Source organism: Ursus arctos, unplaced genomic scaffold (assembly GCF_023065955.2).
Source record: "Ursus arctos isolate Adak ecotype North America unplaced genomic scaffold, UrsArc2.0 scaffold_34, whole genome shotgun sequence".
NCBI classification, from domain to species: domain Eukaryota; kingdom Metazoa; phylum Chordata; class Mammalia; order Carnivora; family Ursidae; genus Ursus; species Ursus arctos.
Window position 1 is genome coordinate 8,356,467 of NW_026623030.1, and position 23,051 is coordinate 8,379,517.

The window sequence follows — 23,051 nt, forward strand, 5'->3', positions numbered from 1 at the left end:
CTCAGTGGGGGTGCCTATGAGATGCTCCATCCAGAACTTTCCCCCTCCTGAACTCCCCAGGGATGGGGAGAAGCAGACAGAGACAGATGGTTATGTCTAGAAAAGCAGAAGAAAGGGCTTCCAGGCAGACCCAGACACCGTGGCTGGGACGGTGGACGGCGGTGGCGGGTGGGGGCAAGTTCTGAGAGCCTCTCTGGAGGTGGCCAGGGCCTGGGGAGGGGGGGAGGGTAGCGTTCCCTTCAAGCCTGAAGTAGAAGCCCAGTCTGCTGGGAAGCAAGACCCCCCAGGCTGCCTTGCTCTGCAGAGAAGCCTTGCAAGAGGGGAGTTATCTGCAAAATTATGATAAAATTTCAAAGCGGTCCCTTAAGGGTTGGGGAGGTGTCCTTGGGAGCTGCCCTAGGATCTTTTGCTCCAGTTGAATTGAAGATTTACAGATCTTGCACAGTTGCCCCTTGCGGACTTGCGGCCGGACCAACCTGGGTCGGAATCCCATCCCCCCCCTCCCCAGCTGTTTCCTTTGGACTTCTTTCTGGCTTTGGTCTTTCTCATCGGTTATGAGGGTCTTGAAACATCAGTGTTTCGTGGCTACCGGAGGCAGCTTGTAAGCGTCCCTTGCCCATTCCCACCCTTGTTCACTCCTCGGTGGGAGTTCACCCCTTCCTCCTGTTCTTACCTCTCTGACTTCTAGAGTCTGGTGGAAAGTGCTCATTCCCTCCAGACATAGCTTCTGAGATGTCTATTATGAGCCACGCCAGGTTGTAGGCCCTGGAAAGGCTCTGGCAGCTGCCCATTGGGCAATAAAATTTCTATTGGAGCAGAGCAGGTGGGATGGTCTCTACTGGCTCTGGGAGGGGATAAGATACGTATGCACCTACTGTGTGCTAGCAGCAAGCTAGGCACCGGGGGTCCCGTTGTGAGACAACAGAACAGTCTCTGCCCTCACTGTCCAGTGGGCGAGGCGGACATGAAACTAGATGCGGTGTGGTGAGAGCAGTGATCGGGAGGACAGGCCACTGAGGAGGCCTGAGTGAAATCAAAGGAGGGCTTCCAGGAGGAAGGGACTTCTGAGCTGGGATGAAAGAGAAGGTAGGCAATAATGAAGGGAAAGGAAGAGTGTCCCAGCCAGTGAGAACAGAATGTGCAAAGCCTGGAAATGAGAGAGAAAGTGGCCTGCTTAGTGACTTGAAAGAAGTTTAATGTGGCTAGAGCGTGGAGATTAGGTAGGGGTTATGGAGGGAAAGGGTCCAAGGGAGCCCTGGCGTCTTCTTAGCCGAAGCTTCAAATAGAGCACTCCTTTCTAAAGCTGTTTCCTCTGGGAAGCCTTCTGTGGCTCCCTACTGTCCTCCTGGTAAATATGGATGTGTGGTCCTGGTTTATGAGCACCTGTCCATGAGAAGTTCCTAGCAAGCCACCTCAATCTTCAACCAGGAGAAGGAGAAACCAATTCTAGGTACCCCGGCTTCTCTTGCAGAAGGTCCTCCCAGCCCCATGTCGCCCGAAATTATCCATGCTTTCCCGTTCTGCTGGCTCAGCGGCCTTCTCCTTGCAGCGTGCCCCCGAGATGCATGGTTCTGCTGAACCAAGACAGGCCCATGTCTTCTCTTGGTGTCACAGGCTTGGATGAGGAAACAGGAAAACGGGAGCCCTTGCTTTCACTCTCTCTAGGCATCAAATACTCAATTAACCTTCTGCTTGACGCTAGATGGGGTTTTATTTCCACAGCAAAGCATGCAATGGGACAGCCGATCCAGGAAACTGAGCAGTTAGGTTTCTCCAAGCCGGGCCACCACTGGCATCCGCCTCAGGAAAGGACCCCTTGCGGGGGGAAGACCTTCTCTCTTCTTATCATCCTGGCAACCCCAGATATGAGTGTTGGCGGGGGGACAGGAGCCCCGGCTTCCCTTCTCCACACCCTGCCAGGGATCCCTGAGCAGCCCCGGACCCGGCGCCAAGCCTCTCTGGGCTTCACGTTCCCTCTCTGCAAAGCGATGGGCTGCCTCGAGCCAAGAGAAGGCAGACTCAAGCTCACGGAGGGCCAGGCGAGTAACGGAGAATGGAAACTGGGGTCAGTGTGGGCTGATATGGAGGGGAGGGATCTGGACCGAGGAGTTAGTGCATCCCCACCGGAAATCATTTAAATTTGTTTTTTTTAGAATAATGCCCCTCCCCGCCCCCCAAAAAAAGTAGTGTCTGCTGGCTGGGTCCAGACTTGAGGGGCCACTCCTTTGAAAGCCCTGGTCTAGCTAGGGATGAAGGTTCTTTCTCATTGCCGTGAGGAAGAAAGCGATTTTCATCATTGAGTGCTTCCTATTTGCAAAGTGGTTTACAGACACAGAGTTATTTCGTCCCCAGAGTAATCTGTGGGGGCGATACAGCTCCTCTATTCAACCCATCTTCCCTGCCTTCTGACCTCCTCAGTTGCATGTCTAAAAGGCCTCTCGAAAAAAGGGTACCCAAAGTTAAACTCCCGATTCCCCTTCTGCAAACCCATTTCACCCACCTGCCCATCTTGGTAAGGAATCGTCCACCCTACCAGCTGCTCGGGACAAAAGGACTTGGGATTGTTCTAGACCAGGAGAACGGGTGTGCGTCCAACGACTGGGGTTCTTGGCAGTGGGGTGGGGAGAAACACCCTGATTTATGGCATTTGCCAATTTCCGTGCTGTAAATACTCCCACCATGGCCCATCTCGAGCTACTAACACCATGCTAACGGGATCGCTAGATGCCTGGGCGTTTAACAATTGACTCATAAGCCAGAGTGAGCTGGCAGTTCCAGCACACTCACTTTGAATTGGGTTCTTCTCTTTCCCGCACACCCTGTCCTCAGGTCCTTCGTACCTCCTGTTGATTCTAGAATTCAACGATCGGAAGATGCCCAGAGTCTAAGCGCGTGTTTCACCCCCACCACTGCCACCATGGGCCATGTCTCGTCCCAGGATTATTCCAGAGGCATCCTGGCTGGTATCCCCACTCTTGGTTTTGTCCCCTTTGAGACCATTTGTAACCCACCACTTTGAGTGATCCTGTTAAAACCTAAAGCAGGTCACATCACGCTCTGCTTCAAAGCCCACACTAGCTCTACATTTTACCTAGGGTAAAAGCCAACGTTCTTACAAAAGACCCCATGTGATCTACCCCTGGTTACGTCTCCTGTTTCATTTCTTTCCACTCCTTGTTCTCTCCATTTGTCCACACCACCTTCCTTGTTGTGCCACAGACATACCCCAGGGCCTTTGCACTGGCTGTCTCTTCTCCCCTCCCCCAACCCTGGGATGCTCTTCCCTGAATAACCTGCATAGCTCACTCCCTAGCTTCTTGCAGGCCTCTGCTCACAAATCCCCTCCTCTGAGAAGTCCCCCGACGCCCTGATCTAAATCGGCATCTGTCATTCTTTTTTTTTTAAGGTTTTATTTTTAAGCAATCTCGACACCCAACGTGGGGCTCAAACTCACAGCCCCAAGAGCAGGAGTTACACGTTCCACTGACTTAGCCAGCATCTCTGTCATTCTCGATATTCTTCCCTTGTTTCACATTTCCCAATAGCACTTAGCACCACCCAACGTACCACACTTGTCACATTTGTTGAAACATGTTACCCCCTCCACCAACAATGTCACGTCCAAGAGAAGAGAGGGATTTGTTTTTGCTCTTTGAGTCCCTGCAATAACCAAAGTAGGTAGATCAATGCCCGGCCCATAGTAGGTGCTCAATAAAATAAGAGTCCATGAATTCAAGACACCTGCTCATGGCCATAGAGCTATGAGGGTGCAAAGCCAGAATGTGAACTCACATCACTGTCCAGCTGCCTCCGGTGCACAAGGAGGGGGGAAAAGGTCACAAAAATATGGGAAAGACCACTGAGGTGTGGCCTACTTTTTATCAATAAGTCTATATTGATTACATGACCAGCAATGTTAAGAAATAAGATTTTGGTTAAAAGCTCTCAAGTAAAATGATTGTATGGGAAGACCCCCCACGAGAAGGTTTTATAGAATTATAGCATCGAAGGATTTGCCCTCATAGACTTAGAAGCAGAATCTAGGGTGGGTCTTCTGAGGACCCCCAACCCAGTGATGGCCAAATCCGCTAGTAGAGTTTGGGGACCAAGTGGGGTGGGGGGTGGGGACGCTGTACTGTCCCTCTGGGTAATCAGATGCTAAACCGAGGGGAAGGTGATGGTGGGACCACAGACAGTCTCGGATCTGGGGCTGTGAGGGAGGCTCCTTCCATGGGGACACACAGCCAGCATCATCCCAGGACCTTAGGCTTCAAAGTGACATCAAAATCAGTTCAGTCCAGTTTCAGTCATCATGGGCATGCTGTCATTTTTCGCATTGGGCAAGTTCCGGGTGATTCCATGTGCATTTATTGAGTGCCCTCTGTGAACGAGGCTCCCACTGAGCCCTGGCAGGGAGCAGGAATGGCATGGCCCTGTGCTGGGGGACATGGTGCACTCAGGAGCAAATCCAGGGGCCCTCGAGGCTCAAAGTGAGGAGGGGGAGCCTGGTGGGTGATGTGCAGTAAAGCTTTCCAGGGAAAGTAGCATCTTTCTCAGCAAACAGCCGTGTCTGGAGGCGGTCCCGGTTGTACACTTGGCATGGGGGAAAATGGGATGCCTCTGGCATCTAAGTGGGGAGCACCTCCCCAGGGATGCTTCTCAACTTCCCGCAGTGCACAGAACAGCCCCCACCACAAAGAAGTAGCTGACCCAAAATGCCAATAGTCCCGAAGCAGCAAAACCCTGGTCGCGCCCAAAACCTGGAGGACAGACAGAAGGTGGGAAAAGACAGGGAGCGGGGAACAGTGTTCGAGCCAAAAAGAACAGCATGTGCAAAGGTCCAGAAGCAGGAGAGCACACCTCTCTTTTTGCGGGTCCGTAATCTGGAAGATAAGTTGAACACCTGGTGTCTCCAGGCATTCCCTCGGCGGGCACCCTCAAAGCAAGCACACGCACCGCGTTCTGCTATCATCTCCGTTAAACAGGTGAGCAAGCTGAGGGGCTGACAGGTCCCACGGCCGGGAACTGGCACAGTGAGATGCAGACTCGTCTTGCCATGCCTCCAGGGTCTGGGATCCCCACCAGCCCTTAAAATGAGCCGCAGGAAGCCCTGTGTATCTGGAGAGGTGGCATCGAGGAGGAGGGACCGACAGGCGGCAGAGGAAATCAGGCGGGGCCTTGAAGGCCGCGTCCGGAAGTCTGCACTCGCCCAAGCTGGGCAGCAGGGGAAGGGCTTCAAGCCGTTAACGGGGATTAAAGCTTTGCAGAGGGGAGCCGAGCCCTCCGGTCAGCATCCTCGGGCTCTCCCCGGCAAACCCTGGCACGCGCCTGGCAGCGTGGCATCTGGACCTGGCACCCCCTTCCTCCCACAGAGGGACCGAAAATAGCATCTCACCAGCCAGGGTTACGTGAGGCCCGAGAACTGCTGGGTTTAATTTATCTTGCTTGGTTTCCGCTGACAGTTTTAGTAAACCAATTTGAGTTTGATAGTAAAAATAATTCTGTCCTCAGGGCCCCTCACACCGCCTAAGTGCTTGCAACCGTTCCTTATCGCCTTGGCGAGGGGGAAGGAGTTCGCGCTGTTGACTGCGCGGCAGAGATGGCCCGTAGTAGGTGTTGCGCACTGTCTGCTGCGTCATGACGTAAACCACGTAAACCACGCATGGCAAGCCAGAGGGGACTTCTTTTCTTCCCCTCATCTACTGAGCGGGTCTGTTGATGCCTTGGGCGCTCACCTCTTGGTTCCAAGGAGTCAGGCTCTGTGAAGGGCCTACTGTGTGCCAGCCCCCAAACTGCCTGCTTTATGCCCACGAGCAATAGAGAGCATGACGCACGTTACAACGCATTATTATGCAGAGATCATAACTGCGTAAATTAGAGCTCTGGGGGTAGAGATCATTGCAGAAGGGAAGTTACCTACATTAGAGAGAATGTAGGCAAAGCGGGGCGCGTGAGGTCCTCCACGTCGCTGGCACTTCATCCACGGAGACGGTGATTACCAGGAGTCCTTATAAGATATTATGGTCACCACGTCCTGGGTTTGCAAATGACAGAGAGCTTGTTAAGTGGCTTTCTCAGGTCACACAGCTAACAGAAGCCTGAGCCAGGGTTCGCGCACACATCATAGCCTTCGCTTGTAGGGACTTGAAAGGGCTTTGGGGGGACCAGCCGTAGGCCTCCGTGATGCACCAGGGAGGCTCCCAGACCTCCAGAAACTCAAAGTTCGGGAAGGGAAGTGGTGTCATGCATGAGTAGACAACCCGGCGAGATGCAGGCTGAGTGGTGTGGCTGGAGGAGTCGAGGGAGGGGAGGTAGCAGGACCCTGCATTAGCTCTGCAGGCTGTGGGACTGTCACAGAGAAGGTGACATCCAAGCAGAATCTTGAAGGGTGTCAGTTGGCCGAGCTGGAATGGCAGAAGGGCATTCCAGGAGGGGCCCCTGGGAGCAGGGCTCTCGAGCTGTGAAAACAGGGACCGTTAGACACCAAAGAGATGCCCTGAATGATGGCTTTAATTAGAACCGTCTGCTTTGCGTTATTGGTGTTAGAGGTGGGAAGGGGGGTGCATAATCTTAAAATGAGTCAGGACCCCCCAGGCTAAACCTCCTTCATACCAAATGCCTGTTCCCTAACCCATCCTGTACCTGTCAGCTCCATCAGCTTACCTAAAACACAGCTAAGCATGAGCCTTTTAAAACCTTAAGGGTTTCTGAAATTTCTCTCTCTTCCTCCCTCTCATTCTCTTTCTCTCTCTCTCAAGATAAACCACAGAAAGGAAAATAAAAGAAATAAGTATTTAGTGGTGAAGGCATCGTAGACTGGAAGAGCTGGGAGGGGCCCAGAGAGGGCAAGTAACTTGCCCAGCATCACACAGCAAGTCTGAGCTAGGACCAGAAAAACAACCTAAGCGTGGCGGTAGACACAGAGCACAGCGGTCAGTCACAGTCTTGAAAATGCCACGTGACAGGGGAGATGCTGCAGTTTCTTGAGTCCAAAAGAGCTACATTTAAATCCTGGCTCTGCCACGCCCACTAGCTCTGTGGCCTGGGCAGGAGACAGCAGGTGGCCGTTCCCCGCCCCAGGACGAGGTGTTTGCTCCCTGGATCCCCCAGCGCCTGGCACACAGCAGGTGCTCCATAAGTATCTGTTGAATGAGAGAGAGAGAGAGAGAGCGAGGTGGTGAGTGTGTGAGTTAATTAAATAATGTGACGTTCTTAGTAGAGTTTCTGGCCTTAAATCAGCAAATAACCACAGTCAACATTCCTTTTGCCCCTTCCTCTGTGCCGCATTTCATGCTAAATACTCAGCATGCGTTATTTCATCGATGATGACGCCATCGAAAAAAATCTCTTACACCCATCAAGCACTTGGCGTTTGCCAGTTGGTGAGGGCTTTTACCCATATTAACTCATTTCACTCCTACCAGGACACTTATGTGATGTCCCACTGGTTATCCCCTCTTTTTCTTAAGATTTTATTTATTTATTTGAGAGAGAGAGTGAGAGAGAGCATGAGCAGGGAGGAGAAGGAGAAGCAGACTCCCCACCGAGCAGGGAGCCCAATGTGGGGCTCGATCCCAGGACCCTGGGATCATGACCTGAGCCGAAGGCAGACGCTTAAGCAACTGAGCCTACCCAGGTGCCACCCCTTTTACTTTTTCTAAAGATTTTATTTATTTGAGAGAGAGAGAGAGAGAGCGCACAAGCTGGGGGAGGGGCAGATAGACGAGCAAACTTCCCTGCTGATCAAGGAGCCCGACCTAGGGCTCGATCCCCAGACCCTGAGATCATAACCTGAGCTGAAGTCAGACACTTAACTGACTGAGCCACCCCGGCACCCATGGCTATCCCCTTTTACTGATAAGGGCACTGAGGCTGAGAGAGACAAAGTTGCTGGAGGACACAACTGGGGAGGGGCCGAGCCAGGACTCGAACTCAGATCTCTTGGTCCAAAACCAGTGTTACAACCACAAAATACATAGTAGTGAGGTGTTCCACAAGGGAGAAACCGCTAACCCCATCTTATAGAAGAAATGAAGGCTCAGAGAGGTGCCTGCCCCACCCCACAGCCCCCATTTCCTGGGACCTATCTCAGCCATGCATCTGTGGAAGAAAAAAGTTTCAGCTGGGCTCCGTCCCGCTTGCCTTCCCTGGCTCTGCAACAGAGCCCAGCCCCAAATCTTTCCCTGTTTATGGGCCCCAACACGGTTCTCTAACCAGGAAATAAAAGGACCTAATAACAAAGCCCAGTAACCATATGATTGATAGCCGTGGAATATTTCTCTTCAGCTACTGCCAGCCTATTCCGTGCTAAGTTAATTCCAAGCCCTAAAAATTAAGTGCCTTGTCCAGAGGCACTACAGTTCTTAAAACAGGGATGTCGCTGCCTTGGGCTGCAAGAATTCAGCTTGAGATCCAGGCAAAAAAAAGAAGGGGTCAGCAATCGAGGGCAGTGTTGACCCCAGAAGCACAGATGTCTTGGGGCTCCTGGGTGGCGCAGTTGTTAAGCGTCTGCCTTTGGCTCAGGGTGTGATCCCGGCGTTTTGGGATCGAGTCCCACATCAAGCTCCTCCGCTGGGAGCCTGCTTCTTCCTCTCCCACTCCCCCTGCCTGTGTTCCCTCTCTCGCTGGCTGTCTCTCTCTGTCAAATTAATAAATAAAATCTTTATTAAAAAAAAAAGAAGCACAGATGTCCAGCAGAAATCATGGGAGCAATGGCTCCAGTAGAAGTAAAAACCTTCCATCCATTAGCGGAGGGAGATGGGATTTTTCCCGGGGCCAAAAGTTGTAAAGAATCCAAGAACAGCAAAGTTCCTGGAGCCCAAATCCCATCCTGTTGCAGATAAGGAAACTGAGGCCTGGAAATGGGAAAAATCTGTCCCAAGGTTACTCTATCAGTCAGCTCTTACTGTGTAACAAGTGACCCCTTGTTACAGCATAACTCAGCAGCATAAAACAGCAAGCTTGTTTCATTGCTGATGAGTCTACAGGTCAGCAAGGCAGCTCTGGTCTCAGCGGGCTCACGCGTGCGTCTCTGGGTAGGGATGGGTTGGGCAAGTGGATTTGCAGATTGTGGCTGATTGCTTCTCGGCCTTTTGGCCAAGATCAAGTGCAGATTGTGGCTGGTCTTTCTCATGTGTTTGGGTGGGTTGGCCATAAGCTCCATCCTGCCAGAGCTAGCTCAGGCTTCTTCCCATGGTGACGAGCCAGGGTTCCAAGACATTGAGGAGCAGTGTTCAAGGCCTCTTGATGGCAGGTGCTTTGAAGGCTCGCTGCAAGGAGCGTGGACACAGAGAGGGACAGACCTCTGAAATCATGTCTGCACTCAAGCTGCATCGGCCAGGGAAGAGTGGGGGTTAGAACTCAGGGCTCCTGGTTCCCGTCCAAGGCTCCTAATGACATCACCGTGTATGACGGCCCTATGAGGTGACCCTCACCATCCCCATTTTACCGAAGGAATCCAAGGCTCAGAGAGGTGAGGAACTGGCCTACGATCCCACGTCTTGGAAGTGACAGAGATGAGATTTGCACTTAGCACCTGGAATTTATTTTTTTTTTTAAGATTTTATTTCTTTATTTGAGAGAGAGAAAGAGAGATAGCAAGAGAGAGCATGAGTGTGGAGGAGAGGGAGAAGCAGGCTCCCCGCAAGCAGGGAGCCCGACACGGGGATTGATCCCAGGACCCCGGGATCACGGCCTGAGCCGAAGGCAGTTGCTTAACCAACTGAGCCACCCAGGCGCCCACGAGTACCTGGAATTTAGAAGGCTCGGGAAATGTTTCATTCTCTACACGATACCCCCAACATACAGGAGGGAAAGAAGGCCTTTGCTCACAGTAGGAAGTCTTGGGTTCACGTCCCAGCTCTTCCACTTACTGGCTGTGTGACCTTGGATAAGTCACTCCACTTCTCTGAATCTCAGTTTCCTATCTTTAAAATGAGGATCATAATGAGACCCACTTCTTAGAGTCCGAGGGAATGAAACTCAAGGACCTGGTGCGTTATACACACTGAATAATTTAAATGGCTCCGATGATGGTGGTGATGATGATGATGACTTCTTTCTCCTGGCACGTGCACACACTGAGCTCCGTTATGCAACCACACACACACACACACACACACACACACACACACACACTCATGCACTCACAAGAGTTGATTACCCCTGAGCTCAGCATTTGGTGTGACAGTGAGGAATCAAGAGGGTTCATGGAAAAGTGCTCCCCGTCCCACTATGTGCAAGGGACTGGTATGGTCCGTGGTGACAGGGTAGCACCAGCTCTGGGATAGATCATCCCCCAACACCTGCCCATTTCCTGCCCCTCAGCGCCTCCGCACTCTTCCAGCCCTGGTGATGGCAAGAGCAGCTGTGGGAGGGGACCCGCCCCTGTCTTGAGCTGGGCTGTTGCCTTGCCGGTGCACGCTAAGAGCTCAGGGCATTCGCCTGCAATTAGATCTGACACCCTGGGGAGACGTGGCTGCTTGTTTTATGAAGGCCTGACACGCAGTGGCCTCGCACACTTACTATTCAGCGGGGTTTATTGAGGGCCCTCCGTGTGGCTGCCATCGCGCTAGATTACCCGAGGCCTGGAGATAACAGCTCCCACGGATCGAGCCCTTCTTGCCAGCCAGTCTCCCCACGTGCACAGTACCTGGGTCAGTTTACTTAATTCTCAGAGCAACCAAGGAATCCGCACGATAACGTCCCCCGCGACACGGAGAAAGAGACAGATGTTCAGAGGGGCTCTCGGCGGCTGGCCAGCTGGATGTGCAGGTGCCAGGGTTGGGGCCCTTAGCCCACACCAGCTCTTGGCCCTGCCTCTCGGAGTGGAAGCGACACGGTCCTGACGGCAGCCCACCTCCCTTGAGAGTTCTGAGCAGACAGGGCCATGGTCAGTGCTGCGGTGCAGAAAGCGCGTGCTGACCAGAGGCCCTGACCACGGTCCCCTGATGTCCGTGGCCGGGAGAAACCCCTGGACCCCCGCCCGGCGCCTCCTGGGGGAGCTCGTGTGAGCCCTGGAGGTTTTGTCCTGGAGGACGCCTCCTGTGCCAGGGCCACACACCCCAGCCCGCGCCCGGCGTCCGTGGAGCCACCCCGGGCTCTGCAGTGATGCCTTCAGTGTGTGTCGTGATGGGGATTCGGAATGACAGGGACACATCCAGCAGCTGTCAGCTCCCGCTGGGGACAGCTCTGTAACATCTTCCTCCAGCCACGCAGAGCCAGGGCCACCACTGCCTGCGTGTGTGTGTGTGTGTGTGTGTGTGTGTGTGTGCGCTCACGCACCGGCCTCCGCCACCCCTGCATGCACACATACATCATAACACACACACTGCACATACACTGCATACACACCACACACCATACACACACATACACACACCACACAGCCTCTCACACACACACCACAAACACGCATTCACACACACACCCCACAAATCCCAATCCACCCTAATTCCGCTCTTATTTAATTCGGCTTTAATGATGGTCTCGCAGGCCCAGCTCTTGCACCCTGACTCAGAGTCCTAATGAAGAAGGCCTCAGAGCCCACCCACTAATTTTATGTATTTGGAGAAACACATCCAGAAAGAGGAAGAGGTGTGGGCATCTCCACTCAGGAAAGTCATGGCAGGGCCACAGATCTGTGTCCGTGGTCACACTTAGGTCCCAGAGGCCCAGGCCTCAGCAACCTACGTCTGAATCCTGGTATTCCCACCCTGACGCCTTCGTTGCTGCTGAATGGGGAAGGGGGGGGGGATGTTGCGTCCAAGCGTCCAAATAGAAGGAAAGCATGAAGCACGAGGAGATCATAGCCATTGTTAATTCATTTTTTTACAGTTCATGGATTCTGAGGTTGTCATCTGGGGAAACTGAGGCCCAGGCTGGGCTACAGACTCATCCATCGTCACAGAGCAGGGAAGTGGCAGAGGGGGTGGCTCCCGGTGCGATCTCCTGATGCTGGGTTTTGTTGCCACCCCACCCAACCCCTCCCCCTCATCCCTTGGCAGGGTAGTATCATTCATTATAAATATTCTTTTAAAGGCCAAAGATGCTCTTTTAATCAAATTCCTGGCCCTAATTATCTCCTTTACAGCTCCCCACAATACTATCCCCATGTTACAGGTGAGGACATCGAGGTTAAGCCACTTTCTCAGGGTCACCCAGCTAGAAATCGGCCCCTAGAGGATTTGAACCAGAGCCCATTCTCCTAGCCCTACCTCTCAAGATGGAGCAAAATCGCCAAGGGGGGGGAGGATTAAGGACTGACTTCTTCATAGGCAAACCAGTGACGAGCTGGTGGGTTTTCTCCCAGTCCCTGATGCTGGGTGTGAAATGTCTTGTCGTTGACCTTGACAAAGCTTTGCCCCCCGCATTCGGAGATGGCCCTGTCCAGCGCTATGGAAATGAGAAGCAGCCCGGCCCGGGGGTGGTCCCAGAGGAAAGGCAGGTCCAGCACAGGAGTCTCGTTCTTCTCATTCTCTTTGGGGAGGAGAGGGGGGATTGGTGGAGGGGGGAGGGATGGAGAAACCAGAGAAGGGAGGGAAGGCGGTGGACGCTTCCTTCTCACTGAAACCACAGCACAGCAGTGCCTTGGGGTCCTGGCTTCCAGTGCAGCCTCTTGGAGAATTTTGAGGGACACTGATCCCAGGGCCCCACCCCCGAGATGCTGAGGGTCTGATTGGTCTGGGGTGCAGCCTAAGCACTATGGGGAGGGCTTAAATCTTCCCAGAGAATCTTCCGTGCAGCTAGGACTGAGACCCACTGGCCAGAGTCGGGTCCTGAGCCTGACCTCCATGGGCGCCTGGTGAGTGTCTCGGGACAGAGGAAGCACAAAAAAGGCCATAAGAAAACTGTGCATTTTCTTATGCATTCAGGTGTCCTTTCAGGGAGCCAGAAAGATTGGTATTTTATGTCCTCCCTGGAGCTGGTATGGTTTCTTGTTCGGTCTGCCATTTTATCGAATTTCATTGAAACCAAACAAGCACTGGGCCACAGGGATCCCCAGCATTTCCGCAGCGCTGAGGGCTGTCGGCGGGGGCGCCAAGCCCTATGGTGGGCTTGGGGATACGGGGGAGAAGAGCACATGGTTTCAGGGAGTTTGGGCAATCCGGTGTGGGAGCTGACAGAGCTTCCCCCCACCAAGCATGTAGGTTTGGATTCTCGCTGTCCTCAGTGACCAGCTATTCAAGCTGCAGCCTGCTTCTTCACCACTGGGTGCCTCAGTTGGCTTCTCTGTGACATGGGTGAGGACAGTGGTACTTACAGGCTTTGTCTGAGGATAGAATTGGTGTGTGAAGTGCTTGCAACAGCTCCTGGCATGTGGGAAGCCTTACGGAAAACTTGGCTAGGGGGGCGCCTGGGTGGCGCAGTCGTTAAGCGTCTGCCTTCGGCTCAGGGAGTGATCCCGGCGTTATGGGATCGAGCCCCACATCAGGCTCCTCTGCTATGAGCCTGCTTCTTCCTCTCCCGCTCCCCCTGCTTGTGTTCCCTCTCTCGCTGGCTGTCTCTATCTCTGTCAACAAAATAAATAAAATCTTTAAAAAAAAGAAAAGAAAAGAAAAGAAAACTTGGCTAGTTATCATATGGCTGTAAATGCAGGGTCAGGTAGGGAGCACGGAGGGACCTTGAGGGATTCAGTAAAATGTTGTCAAGCAGAGAGGTGAAGTCCCTTAATCCCAGATGAAGGGAACAGCGCAGGCCCAGGCAGGTCTAGGGGCTGCAAAGTGTCTGGTGTACAAAGACGTTTGAGACACCAGAAGCGGGCTGGGGTCCCAACAGCGGACCCCCAAGAAGTCCAGAAAGCCTGAGACACTGGACTTTATTCTTAATTTCGCTTTTTCCACCGCCCCATTCTATTACCAGCTACTTCTGATTTTCCCCCCCTTAAACTGCATATAAATTGGCTTGCTTTTTCACTTGGCTTACTCTAAGCAAAATAATGTCCATGAAATTAGAAGTTTGATGTGCAGACCAAATATTTATATATTTTTCCTAATTCATATTTAAATAAATACATAACCATTCGACATTTTCAAATACGTTTGTCTAGCTCAAATCATCTCGTGAACGCCACTGGGGAAAGCCTTCTAAAGGCAAGATTTCTAAGCAAGGGTCAGCCATTTGTTTAAAAAGTAAGAAAGAAAGAGCAAGGTGGCTTGCTCATCATTTCTTTCTACGTCCTCTGTGGAATATTAACTGCAGTTCAATAGTTACCAAAGCTCACCTACCACCTGCCCCCACATCCGGGCTCCTGATTGGCTGAGGTGTGGATGGGGGCACCTGCTGCCCCGAATGGCAGTCCATGCTTAGGCGTACACTGCTCTCTGCTGGCCAAGAGAAGAATTACTTCACCAGCGCAAAACCAGGGTTCGCTATCTGTGTCAGAATCCCCGATTTATATTCTACCCTAACCTCTCTGGCTCTCTAGACCCTACTGAAAACAATAATGGGGACCCCGTCGAGCTGTTTTTATCCTTTTTGAAGAGGTCATATATTCACACGATTCAAAAATCCAAAAGTATGAATGAGTCTACAGTGAAAATTAAGTTTCCCTCTTTTCCACAGCAAACAACCTCTCCTGGGCCCCTCCCTAGAGGCAACCACGGTAACTAGAATTTCTTATGCATCCTTCCCAGGCTCTTCTTTTTTGTTTTTATTTTTTTAAGATTTTGCTTTTAGGTAATCTCTATACCCAACGTGGGGCTTGACTCACAAACCCGGGATCAAGAGTCACATGTTCCACTGACTGAGCCAGCCGGGTGCCCAGACTCTTTTTAAATATGTCAAAAAACGGAACAGAAACTTTCTATCTACCAAAATAAAGCTCCCTCCCTCCAGACTAAGTCACCCGTTTAAGGCTGGTTTTATTACATACTCGATTATACACCATCGATAATGACAACAAAACGAGGCAGATTTAATTGTTATCAGGAAATGTAAAATGTTTAGGAGACAATCTTTCAACACAGCGAGTCTGTAGAGAGAAGAAATATTACCTTTGTAGGAAAAGAAGAAATATTACCTTTGTAGGGAAACAAAAGTTGAAATGATGGGTCTAATCGCATGGACTTTGGTGATGTTGTTGTAAGAACGTAAGGCACAGCGGGATGCCAGGGGCAGTGAGATGGGGCTTCCTCATACTGCAGATTTTGTGTGTAATGTTTTTCACACTTTCTGATACCAGACTGAAGCTAGTCACACTTTTTTCTTTAAGATTTTATTTCTTTACTTAGCGGGGGAAGGGCAGAGGGAGCAAGCACATCTCAAGCAGACTCCCCGCTGAGCACAGAGCCAGGCACCGGACTCGATCCCACAACCCTGCGATCATGACCTGAGTGAAATCGAGAGTCTCACGCTCAACTGACTGAGCCACCCAGGTGTCCCTAGTCACACTTTGTGGAGATATGTGCACGTGGCTTTCACGGAACATCGTGTAAAATAGTGGTTCACATCTCAGGCTTTGACGTCTAACAGACCTGGTTTAGAGTCTTGGGTCTGATTCCTTTGTGACCTTGGGCAAGTGTTTCTCCCAGTTGAGCCTCAGTTTCCTGATCTATCAAATGGGCATGATTCTAAGTCTTAGCGTGCGATGTTGTTGCTGTTGTTTGAGTCCTTAAGACTCAGTAGGCAGCATGGTTGTTATTCAAAAGCTAACTGAGGGTCTTGGGAGATCTTTTCTCAGATATCTGGCCCTGAGACAAGGAGGAGGTGGCAGGGGACACCAGAAGTGGGAGCATTGGATAGTGGGCTCACAGATGGCTGCTCAGACCCTGGAAGGGGTTGCAGGATATGCCTGGTGCAGGACCAAGGTGGGGAGGGAGAGGGAGCTACAACCCAGCCAATGGGCTGGCATTGGAGGGGCTCATCAGACAACGTAGGGGTGTCATGGTACCAAGCTTGATTCTGACAACCGGCATATCGAAGAAGAATGGGGGTGTAGGCAATCAGGGCCAAGGAGGCAGGTGGGGCAGAAATCATTTGGGGCAGCTCCAGCCATTTAGAGCTTCCCAGTTAACTCGTGGGGGCCAGTGCTGAAAGCAGCCAGGACGAGAGGAGTTCCCCTCCAAAGGTTGATGCAAGGAAGCCCATTTGGGGGTCAAAGCCCCAGGCAGAGAAGCGGTGAGAGCTACAGCCTACCCTGGTGGGACCTGAGGCTCAGATCCAGACATCTATCTGCCCCTGGACTGGTGCTGATTCATCCGACACACGCTCAGCACGGTCCTGAGCTGGGGATACAGACAGCAGTGAGCAGGACAGACCTGCCCCCTGGCCTCAGGGAGCTTCTGGTCTAGTGCACATGCCCCAGACCACTGGAGCGTCGAGTGCTGAGCTCCGTAGGAGGGGTGAATGCAGAAGGGGCTTCCAGCCCAGACGCAGATGGGGCAGCGGGGGGCTCCATGCATGAGTGAATCACAGAAGACTGTGACGGGGATGAGGGGGCGGGAATTATCCAGGTCTACAGCCGCAAGGTTAAATTAAGATTCAGGCTAGAGGGGACAATGGCCTGCAGAAAGCCTTGCAGGTGCTTCCACAATCCTTGGAGAGATTGACGGGTAATGGATTCTGGCCGGAGTGTAAAATATTGGGGTTGAAGGAGATAGTGAGGGAGGAAGCTGTGGGGAGGTAAGGGGGTACAGAAAATAGGTACAGGGAAACCCTGAAGTCAAAAATTTGCACTTTACCCTGACATGAGCAGCAATGTCTTTGTAATTGAAGTGAAACTTGCTTAACGTGCCCTCAACCATTTTAACGTCTTTTTTTTTTTTAAGATTTTATTTATTTATTTGACAGAGATAGAGACAACCAGCGAGAGAGGGAACACAAGCAGGGGGAGTGGGAGAGGAAGAAGCAGGCTCATAGCGGAGGAGCCTGATGTGGGGCTCGATCCCATAACGCCAGGATCACGCCCTGAGCCGAAGGCACACGCTCAACCACTGTGCCACCCAGTTGCCCCTCAACCATTTTAACTTCTAAGGTTCAGTGGCATTTCGTACACTCACAATGTTGTGCAACCCACACCCCCATCTAGTTTTAAAGCACTCTCATCCTCCCCGAAACAAACCCCACACCTGATGAGCCGGAGGTCTCCGTTCCTCCCAGACCCTTCCTCCCAGCCCTTGGCAACTACTAAATTGCTTTCTGTCTCTATGACTATCTATTCTGAATATTTCCTCGTAGTGGAATCGTGCACCGAATGGCCGTTTGTGACGGGATTCTTGCACTCGGCAGAAAGTCAAAGGTTCACCCATGGTATAGCGCCCATAGGGCCTCATTCCTATTCATGGCTGGATGCACCATATTTTGCTTTTCATTCATCTGTTCTGCGAAGGGGCCAGATTTATGTTTCGGAAGGACTCACCTGGCTGCCGAGGAGAGGGACTGGGGCTAGGCAAGGAGGTGCTGTCCTGCAGTCTATCTGAAAAGGGATGGAGAAGAACTAAAGGCAGTGGCCGAGGAGACAGGGAGAGAAGGAGACCCAGAAGCTGGGGTCTCCTGGAGAGCCTTGCCCTCTGGCAGCAGAGAGGGGCTGGAGCAGGCAGGGACTGGCCCTGCGGCGTCCTTTCTAAGGGGGGACCTGCTACACCCAATTCCAGTCCCATCGAAGCCACTGGCCTGCTGGCACCTCTCCACCTCCCGGTGGTTCTGGAGTCACGGCAACATCCTGGTTTCTCTGCGCCTCCCTGGATGGTCTCTGGCCCACATCTTACTCGGGTCCTCAGTGGAAAAACCCCTGCTCTGCCCCTGACCAGTCTCTGGGCTGCTAAGTCTGCATTTTCATCTCGGTAGCTGTGGACGATCCAGCAGCAGGGACCCTGGATGTCCCTGGTGTATCAAATACGCTGGACGGGCGGGCTAAACGCAGGCTTATCTTTCGAGATGGGCAGGGGATCAATTTTGACCGGCGTTTGCATGTATCGGTGGAACCTATCAAAAAGGTGGATCCAGAAGGATTCAGCAGAGAATAACATTCTTTCACTGCTCCTTCATTCATGGTCTACTTTTTTTCTTTTCTTTTCTTTCTTTCTTTCTTTCTTTTTTTTTTTTTTTTTTTTTTTTTTTTTTTTTTTTTTTGGCACTTCTTGGGCTGGAAGCTTCATTTTTAGAGGTCTTCTGGTCATAACAAGTGTGACTCAGTCTACTAATCATAGAGCCCTGAACCTCATTCATTTTCAAACTTCCCGCACCCTCCACAGGGCTCCTGGGGCTGGGAATTCTGCAGCAGGAAGAGGCTGGGAGGGCTGCTTCCTTCTCACGGAAAGCAGGACGGACAGCACTGTCCTGCTATGGAAGATACAGAAAGCCGGGGCTGTCCTCTCTTACGGGGAACGTGTTGAGGACAAAGCCTCCTGAGTCTGGCTGCTCTTGGCTTTCCCTTCTGCTGGACCCCATCATCCTTTCAGGATGGGGAACACTTTTAAGGAGACCCACAGTGGCTCCTATCTTCAAGGTCCATATCTGGCCCCCGGAAACGTGAATCTCCCGCCCACTGTCATCACTCCCAGCGCCTCTTTCTCTCTTGGCTCTGCCCCAAGGCGGGCAGGCAGCTCCTGTCTGACTTTTGTCATTACTCTTCTCTTGGGGAGCATCAAATGCAGTCACTGTTCCCCAAACCCCAAAGACACCTGCCAAGCCACCAAGAGTGCCCTTGAAGCCCTCCCCACCTGGCTTAAGCGGAGGGTGATAGGCTTTCTCCCCTCCCCCTGTTCTTCCTCCTAAGTGACACTCTCTCTGAGTCACTCCTTCCTGCAAGCCTCTTCAGGGGCCCAGTAAATTCTTTGCCTTCTACAAGATAGAGATAGGGGAGGAGGAGCTCAGACCAGAAATGATGTATTGATGGTGGTAGCAGGTGTCCCTGGGGCCCTATCCAAGCTCTGCAGCATCTGCCACTGTGTACCCACCATGGCTTCCTACTGCAAGCCTCTCGTGGGCATCCCAGAAGTGCTGGGGGCTTGGTACCCCTGAGAGCAGCCCTCAGCCAATGAGGGATGGGGGTGGAGGATAAATTCCCAGTTCCCTCTCCCCCGAGGTATGTTCTGCACCATCGTTCACTGTTCCTGCAGGACTGAGCCCAGTGCCCACAGTGGAACTCTCCCATCAGCGACTATACATTGGCTCTTTTGTTTCCTCCTATCTCGCTTACTCACCGTGCTGCCTGGGGTGGCCTCCCAGATCAGCCAGACTCCAAGAGACACTCATCTTTGCTCAGGCGAGGACCCAATTTCAGTCAATAGCCCTTTAAAAAAGTAGGAATGCTTTTCCATATGCTATTTGCTTATTCTTAGCTTAGGGGACCTCTGCTGAAATCCCAGGACAATAGAAGTTGCAATGAATAGTCTGTTGCACTCTGTTGACAAAAGGCATTCACATAAATTAGTGTTTCTCAACCTTAGCGCAATTGACATTTTCAGTGAGAGAATTCTTTGTCGTGGGAGGCTATCCTGTGCAGTGTGGGATGTGTAACAGAGTCCTTACCATCGACTCCCCAGTGCCCACCTACCCCCCCCCCCCGCCAAGTTGGGACCACCATGTCTCTAGACATTGCAAACTGTCCCCCAGGGAACAAAACCACCCTTAGTTGGAAGTCATCTGATGTCATTTGGTGTAGACAGCCATCTAAAGAGAGCCTGATCGTGGCAACCATGATGCTGGTGATGCTGTGATGATGATGGTGGTGGTGGCGGTGGTGATGGTGGTGGTGATGGTGACATCCATAATGACACGGTGACATGACTTCACGTTCGAGTGACTTGACCAGACTTGCTCAGATGCTGTCAGTGCATCTGGCTTTTGATCCCAGACTTTCAGGATGCCTTACCTCACTCTGAAAGCCCATGACATGGACTGGAAATTCACAGACAAGGAATGTCAGAAACACTGGTGCCCCCTCCCCCACCCCGTGCAAGTATCAGAGCCAAGAATCCACCAAAGCTTGCGGATTCCCAAGGCAGTGCATTCTGCTGCCTCCTACCTTACGAAGGACAAAGAGTCATGCTACGGTTTTCAAACGAAAGCTATTTGCCCCCTTGAAGATGCTTCTGCTGCATTTAGATCAATGGGTGATAGAGTAAAGCCAAGCTGCAGATTCTCTGGAGCTCACGGTCACCAGCAGATCAGCTGTGAAGTCAGCTTAAGGAATAAATATTGGGGATCTACCATGTTTCACAGCAGCCTCATCCAGCGCTTTTGTGAACGATTGATGTTTTCGTGGTTCTTAGGGTTAAGAGGCTCTTCCCTCGCACAGGTCAAGAGGCTGACATCAACCGCACCGTTTCTGCTGTCGAATAGACTCTCTGGCAGGCTCTTTCATACCTGTGCATTTATCGAGCACCTATGGTGTGCGAGGGAAGGTGGCAACTCCAGAATTTCGATACCATAGGGTTTAGAGGCTGTAACCTTCGCTGGAAACTGGCAGAGGGTATGACTCTAGGGGCCCCGTCTTGAAGCCACACGTGTAAAGCCAGCAGACAGCTGTTGTTAGGAGAGGGTGTTTGGGGGGTGGTACAAGGGAAACTGATGGTGGTCATGCGGGCAGTTGGAATCTCCCTAAGCCGGCCCTGGGAGGAGTGTGAAAGGTGCTGGGGAGGACATCATTGTGAATACAGTATGTCCCCTGCCCTCTGGGAGCCACCCTTCCACAATGTTCCTTGTGTTTCTGTTACTTTGTTCTTACTAGCAGAAGCACCTGCTTGGGTGGTTTCCACCCGTCCTCCCCCTCCCAGACCCAGGAAGGAGAACACCACCCTGGATGACCTGTCAGGAGGGAGGGCTGGGGGCACTCTGCATGGGTTCTATGAACTTTGCTTAGGGCCATTTCCTGGAATACCTCTCCTCGGGCAGTGTCTGTCTGCTCCCATCCCAAGCAATATGACATCCAAATACATGAACTTGGCTCTCTAAGCCCTTCAGGGTCTGGCTCCTACACCCCTCCAGGCTTCAGTGTCTATACCCACAGCTGGGAAACACTGACCAGTGGGCAGATTCCTTCAGGAGCCACGATCTTGGTCCCTCTTTCCTTCTGCCTCTGCTTTGCTTTCTCACCACCCCCTGCTTATCAACCTTATAGCCCTTTAATCTTTCTTGAGGATCCCATGCAAACATCACCTCCACCAGGGAGGCCCCCGGGATGCCCCCCAGTCTCCTCTCTCTGCATGCACCTGGATCGTAACTGCTCCCACAATCCCTGGTTTCCTAGTCTAAATCCACCACTGCTCTGTGATTCTTGTGTCCCCTGACACAGACCTGGCAGATAGGAGGTGTTCAAAAATATTAGGGAGAGGGACACAAGAAGAGGTGAAAGACGTTAAGAGAGAAGGGAAGGAGGAGAATGGAAGGAAAAAAGGTATGAGTTAATATTGTCTGCAGCCAACGCTGAATTACCCGGCATCCTTTCAATCAGAGATCAGTTTTTATCCAGCACACTTCACATAACACGTGTCTGTGGCACACTGAAGCGCCTTCTGGATTATTAACTGTCCGGTGCAGTCCTGATATTTAGTGTCAAGGTGCTTTCCTGCATTCGAGTCTCTGGAAATGGGTCATCCTTTCATGTCATGAATATTGATAGCAGGTTTGAGCATATTTCAGGAACAAGGTGCCTCCACCCCGCCCTCCACCCCATCCCCTGAACATCATAGATACCCGGGTTTTAGTTTTGAGGACTTGGCCACATAATGATTTGGGAAGGCTCATTTCACCTGACGTGAAGATGCAGGTTCTAATTAAGAGGCAGTCAGCTTGCTCTGCAACCCAGAAGAATGGAAGACCCACGCCACACCCCCAGCAGGTAGCCCAGTGCCCAGCACTCAGCCTCACCGGCGTTGAAGGCAACTCTACTGACAATTCAGCATTTGACCGTGCAATGAGCTCCTTGCAGGGAAGACCATCTCCTGCGTGAGCCTTCAGAAGCCCAGTCCCTCCCCAAACCCGGGCACGCAGGATCAGTGTGTCCTGCTCACATCTGCGGTCTCTGCCTACCGCGTACCTCACCCCCGGTTCCTAGCCTGGCACCTGCCTCCGAGTATGCCTCCCCGACAAAATAAATCCAAGGCTCGTTGAATGCCCGTAACTGTGTTTCACAAGACCCCTCCTCTTCTCTCTGCCCCGCCCCCCAGCCTGAACCTGAGCAACAGCGACATCCTGACTATCTATGACGGCGATGAGGTCATGCCTCACATCTTGGGGCAGTACCTTGGGAACAGTGGTCCCCAGAAGCTGTACTCGTCCACGCCGGACCTAACCATCCAGTTCCACTCAGACCCTGCTGGCCTCATCTTCGGGAAGGGCCAGGGATTTATCATGAACTACATAGGTAAGTGTCTCCTCCAGTCCATTTGTGTGTGTGTGTGTGTGTGTGTGTGTGTGTGTGTGTGTGTGTGTGTGTGTAGATGTTTTCTTCTAGATATATCTTTTGGGGGATTCTGTGCTACATGGGTCTTTTAACATATTGGCACAGTCAATGTGTGTAGTTTTTACGCATCTGGGCTCTCTGGTCGAAAGGACCAGGGTTTGGGTTTTAATACTGCTCTCAATAGCTGTGAGATCCTCTCCGAGCCTCCTTTTTGTGATCTGTAAAATGGAAAAACTGACAGCTGCTGCAGAGGGCCGATATCAGGGCTTCGTAGATGATGCCTCGTGACTTTCAGATTCGTGGTGTTTCCCTTGCGGTCAGCTGGGACTCTGTCCTCAGCTCACTGTCCTGTGTCCGCAGCTTCTCAGAACAGCATCTTCGCCGTCTTGCCTGCACTGAAGCGGAGCTCTCCCTCCCTCAGGGCTCTTCTTCCCCTGCAGCCCCTTCCAACGGAGACCACGGGTTCTCTCCCACCTCCCGTGCTGTTGGACCCAGCGAGACAAGAGGTGTCTTGCTTGCTCTTCGCTGTGGCTTCCAACCCATTTCTCTCGCCCTCACATTAAAACAGAAACAAAACCCAAAAAAACTGCTACGAAGTTCGCGCTTGGCCATCCAACATCCCCTTCTTACCGTTTCTTCCATCCACAGCCTTCCTTCCTCGTTCCCAACTGTGACTCCCCCTTCTCCATTGCTGCCTCCCTCACCC

The 23,051-nt window shown here is 52.1% G+C and overlaps 1 protein-coding gene across 1 annotated transcript in view; it reads left to right on the forward strand.

The window, feature by feature from the left end:
• The window catches only part of SEZ6L (seizure related 6 homolog like), a 66,702-nt gene that overhangs the window by 17,210 nt on the left and 26,441 nt on the right, over positions 1-23,051 (forward strand). Inside the window, exon 10 of the mRNA XM_026484683.4 lies at positions 22,110-22,306. Within this exon, the coding sequence (XP_026340468.2) occupies positions 22,110-22,306 (197 nt within the window). The remainder of the gene's footprint in view (positions 1-22,109; positions 22,307-23,051) is intronic.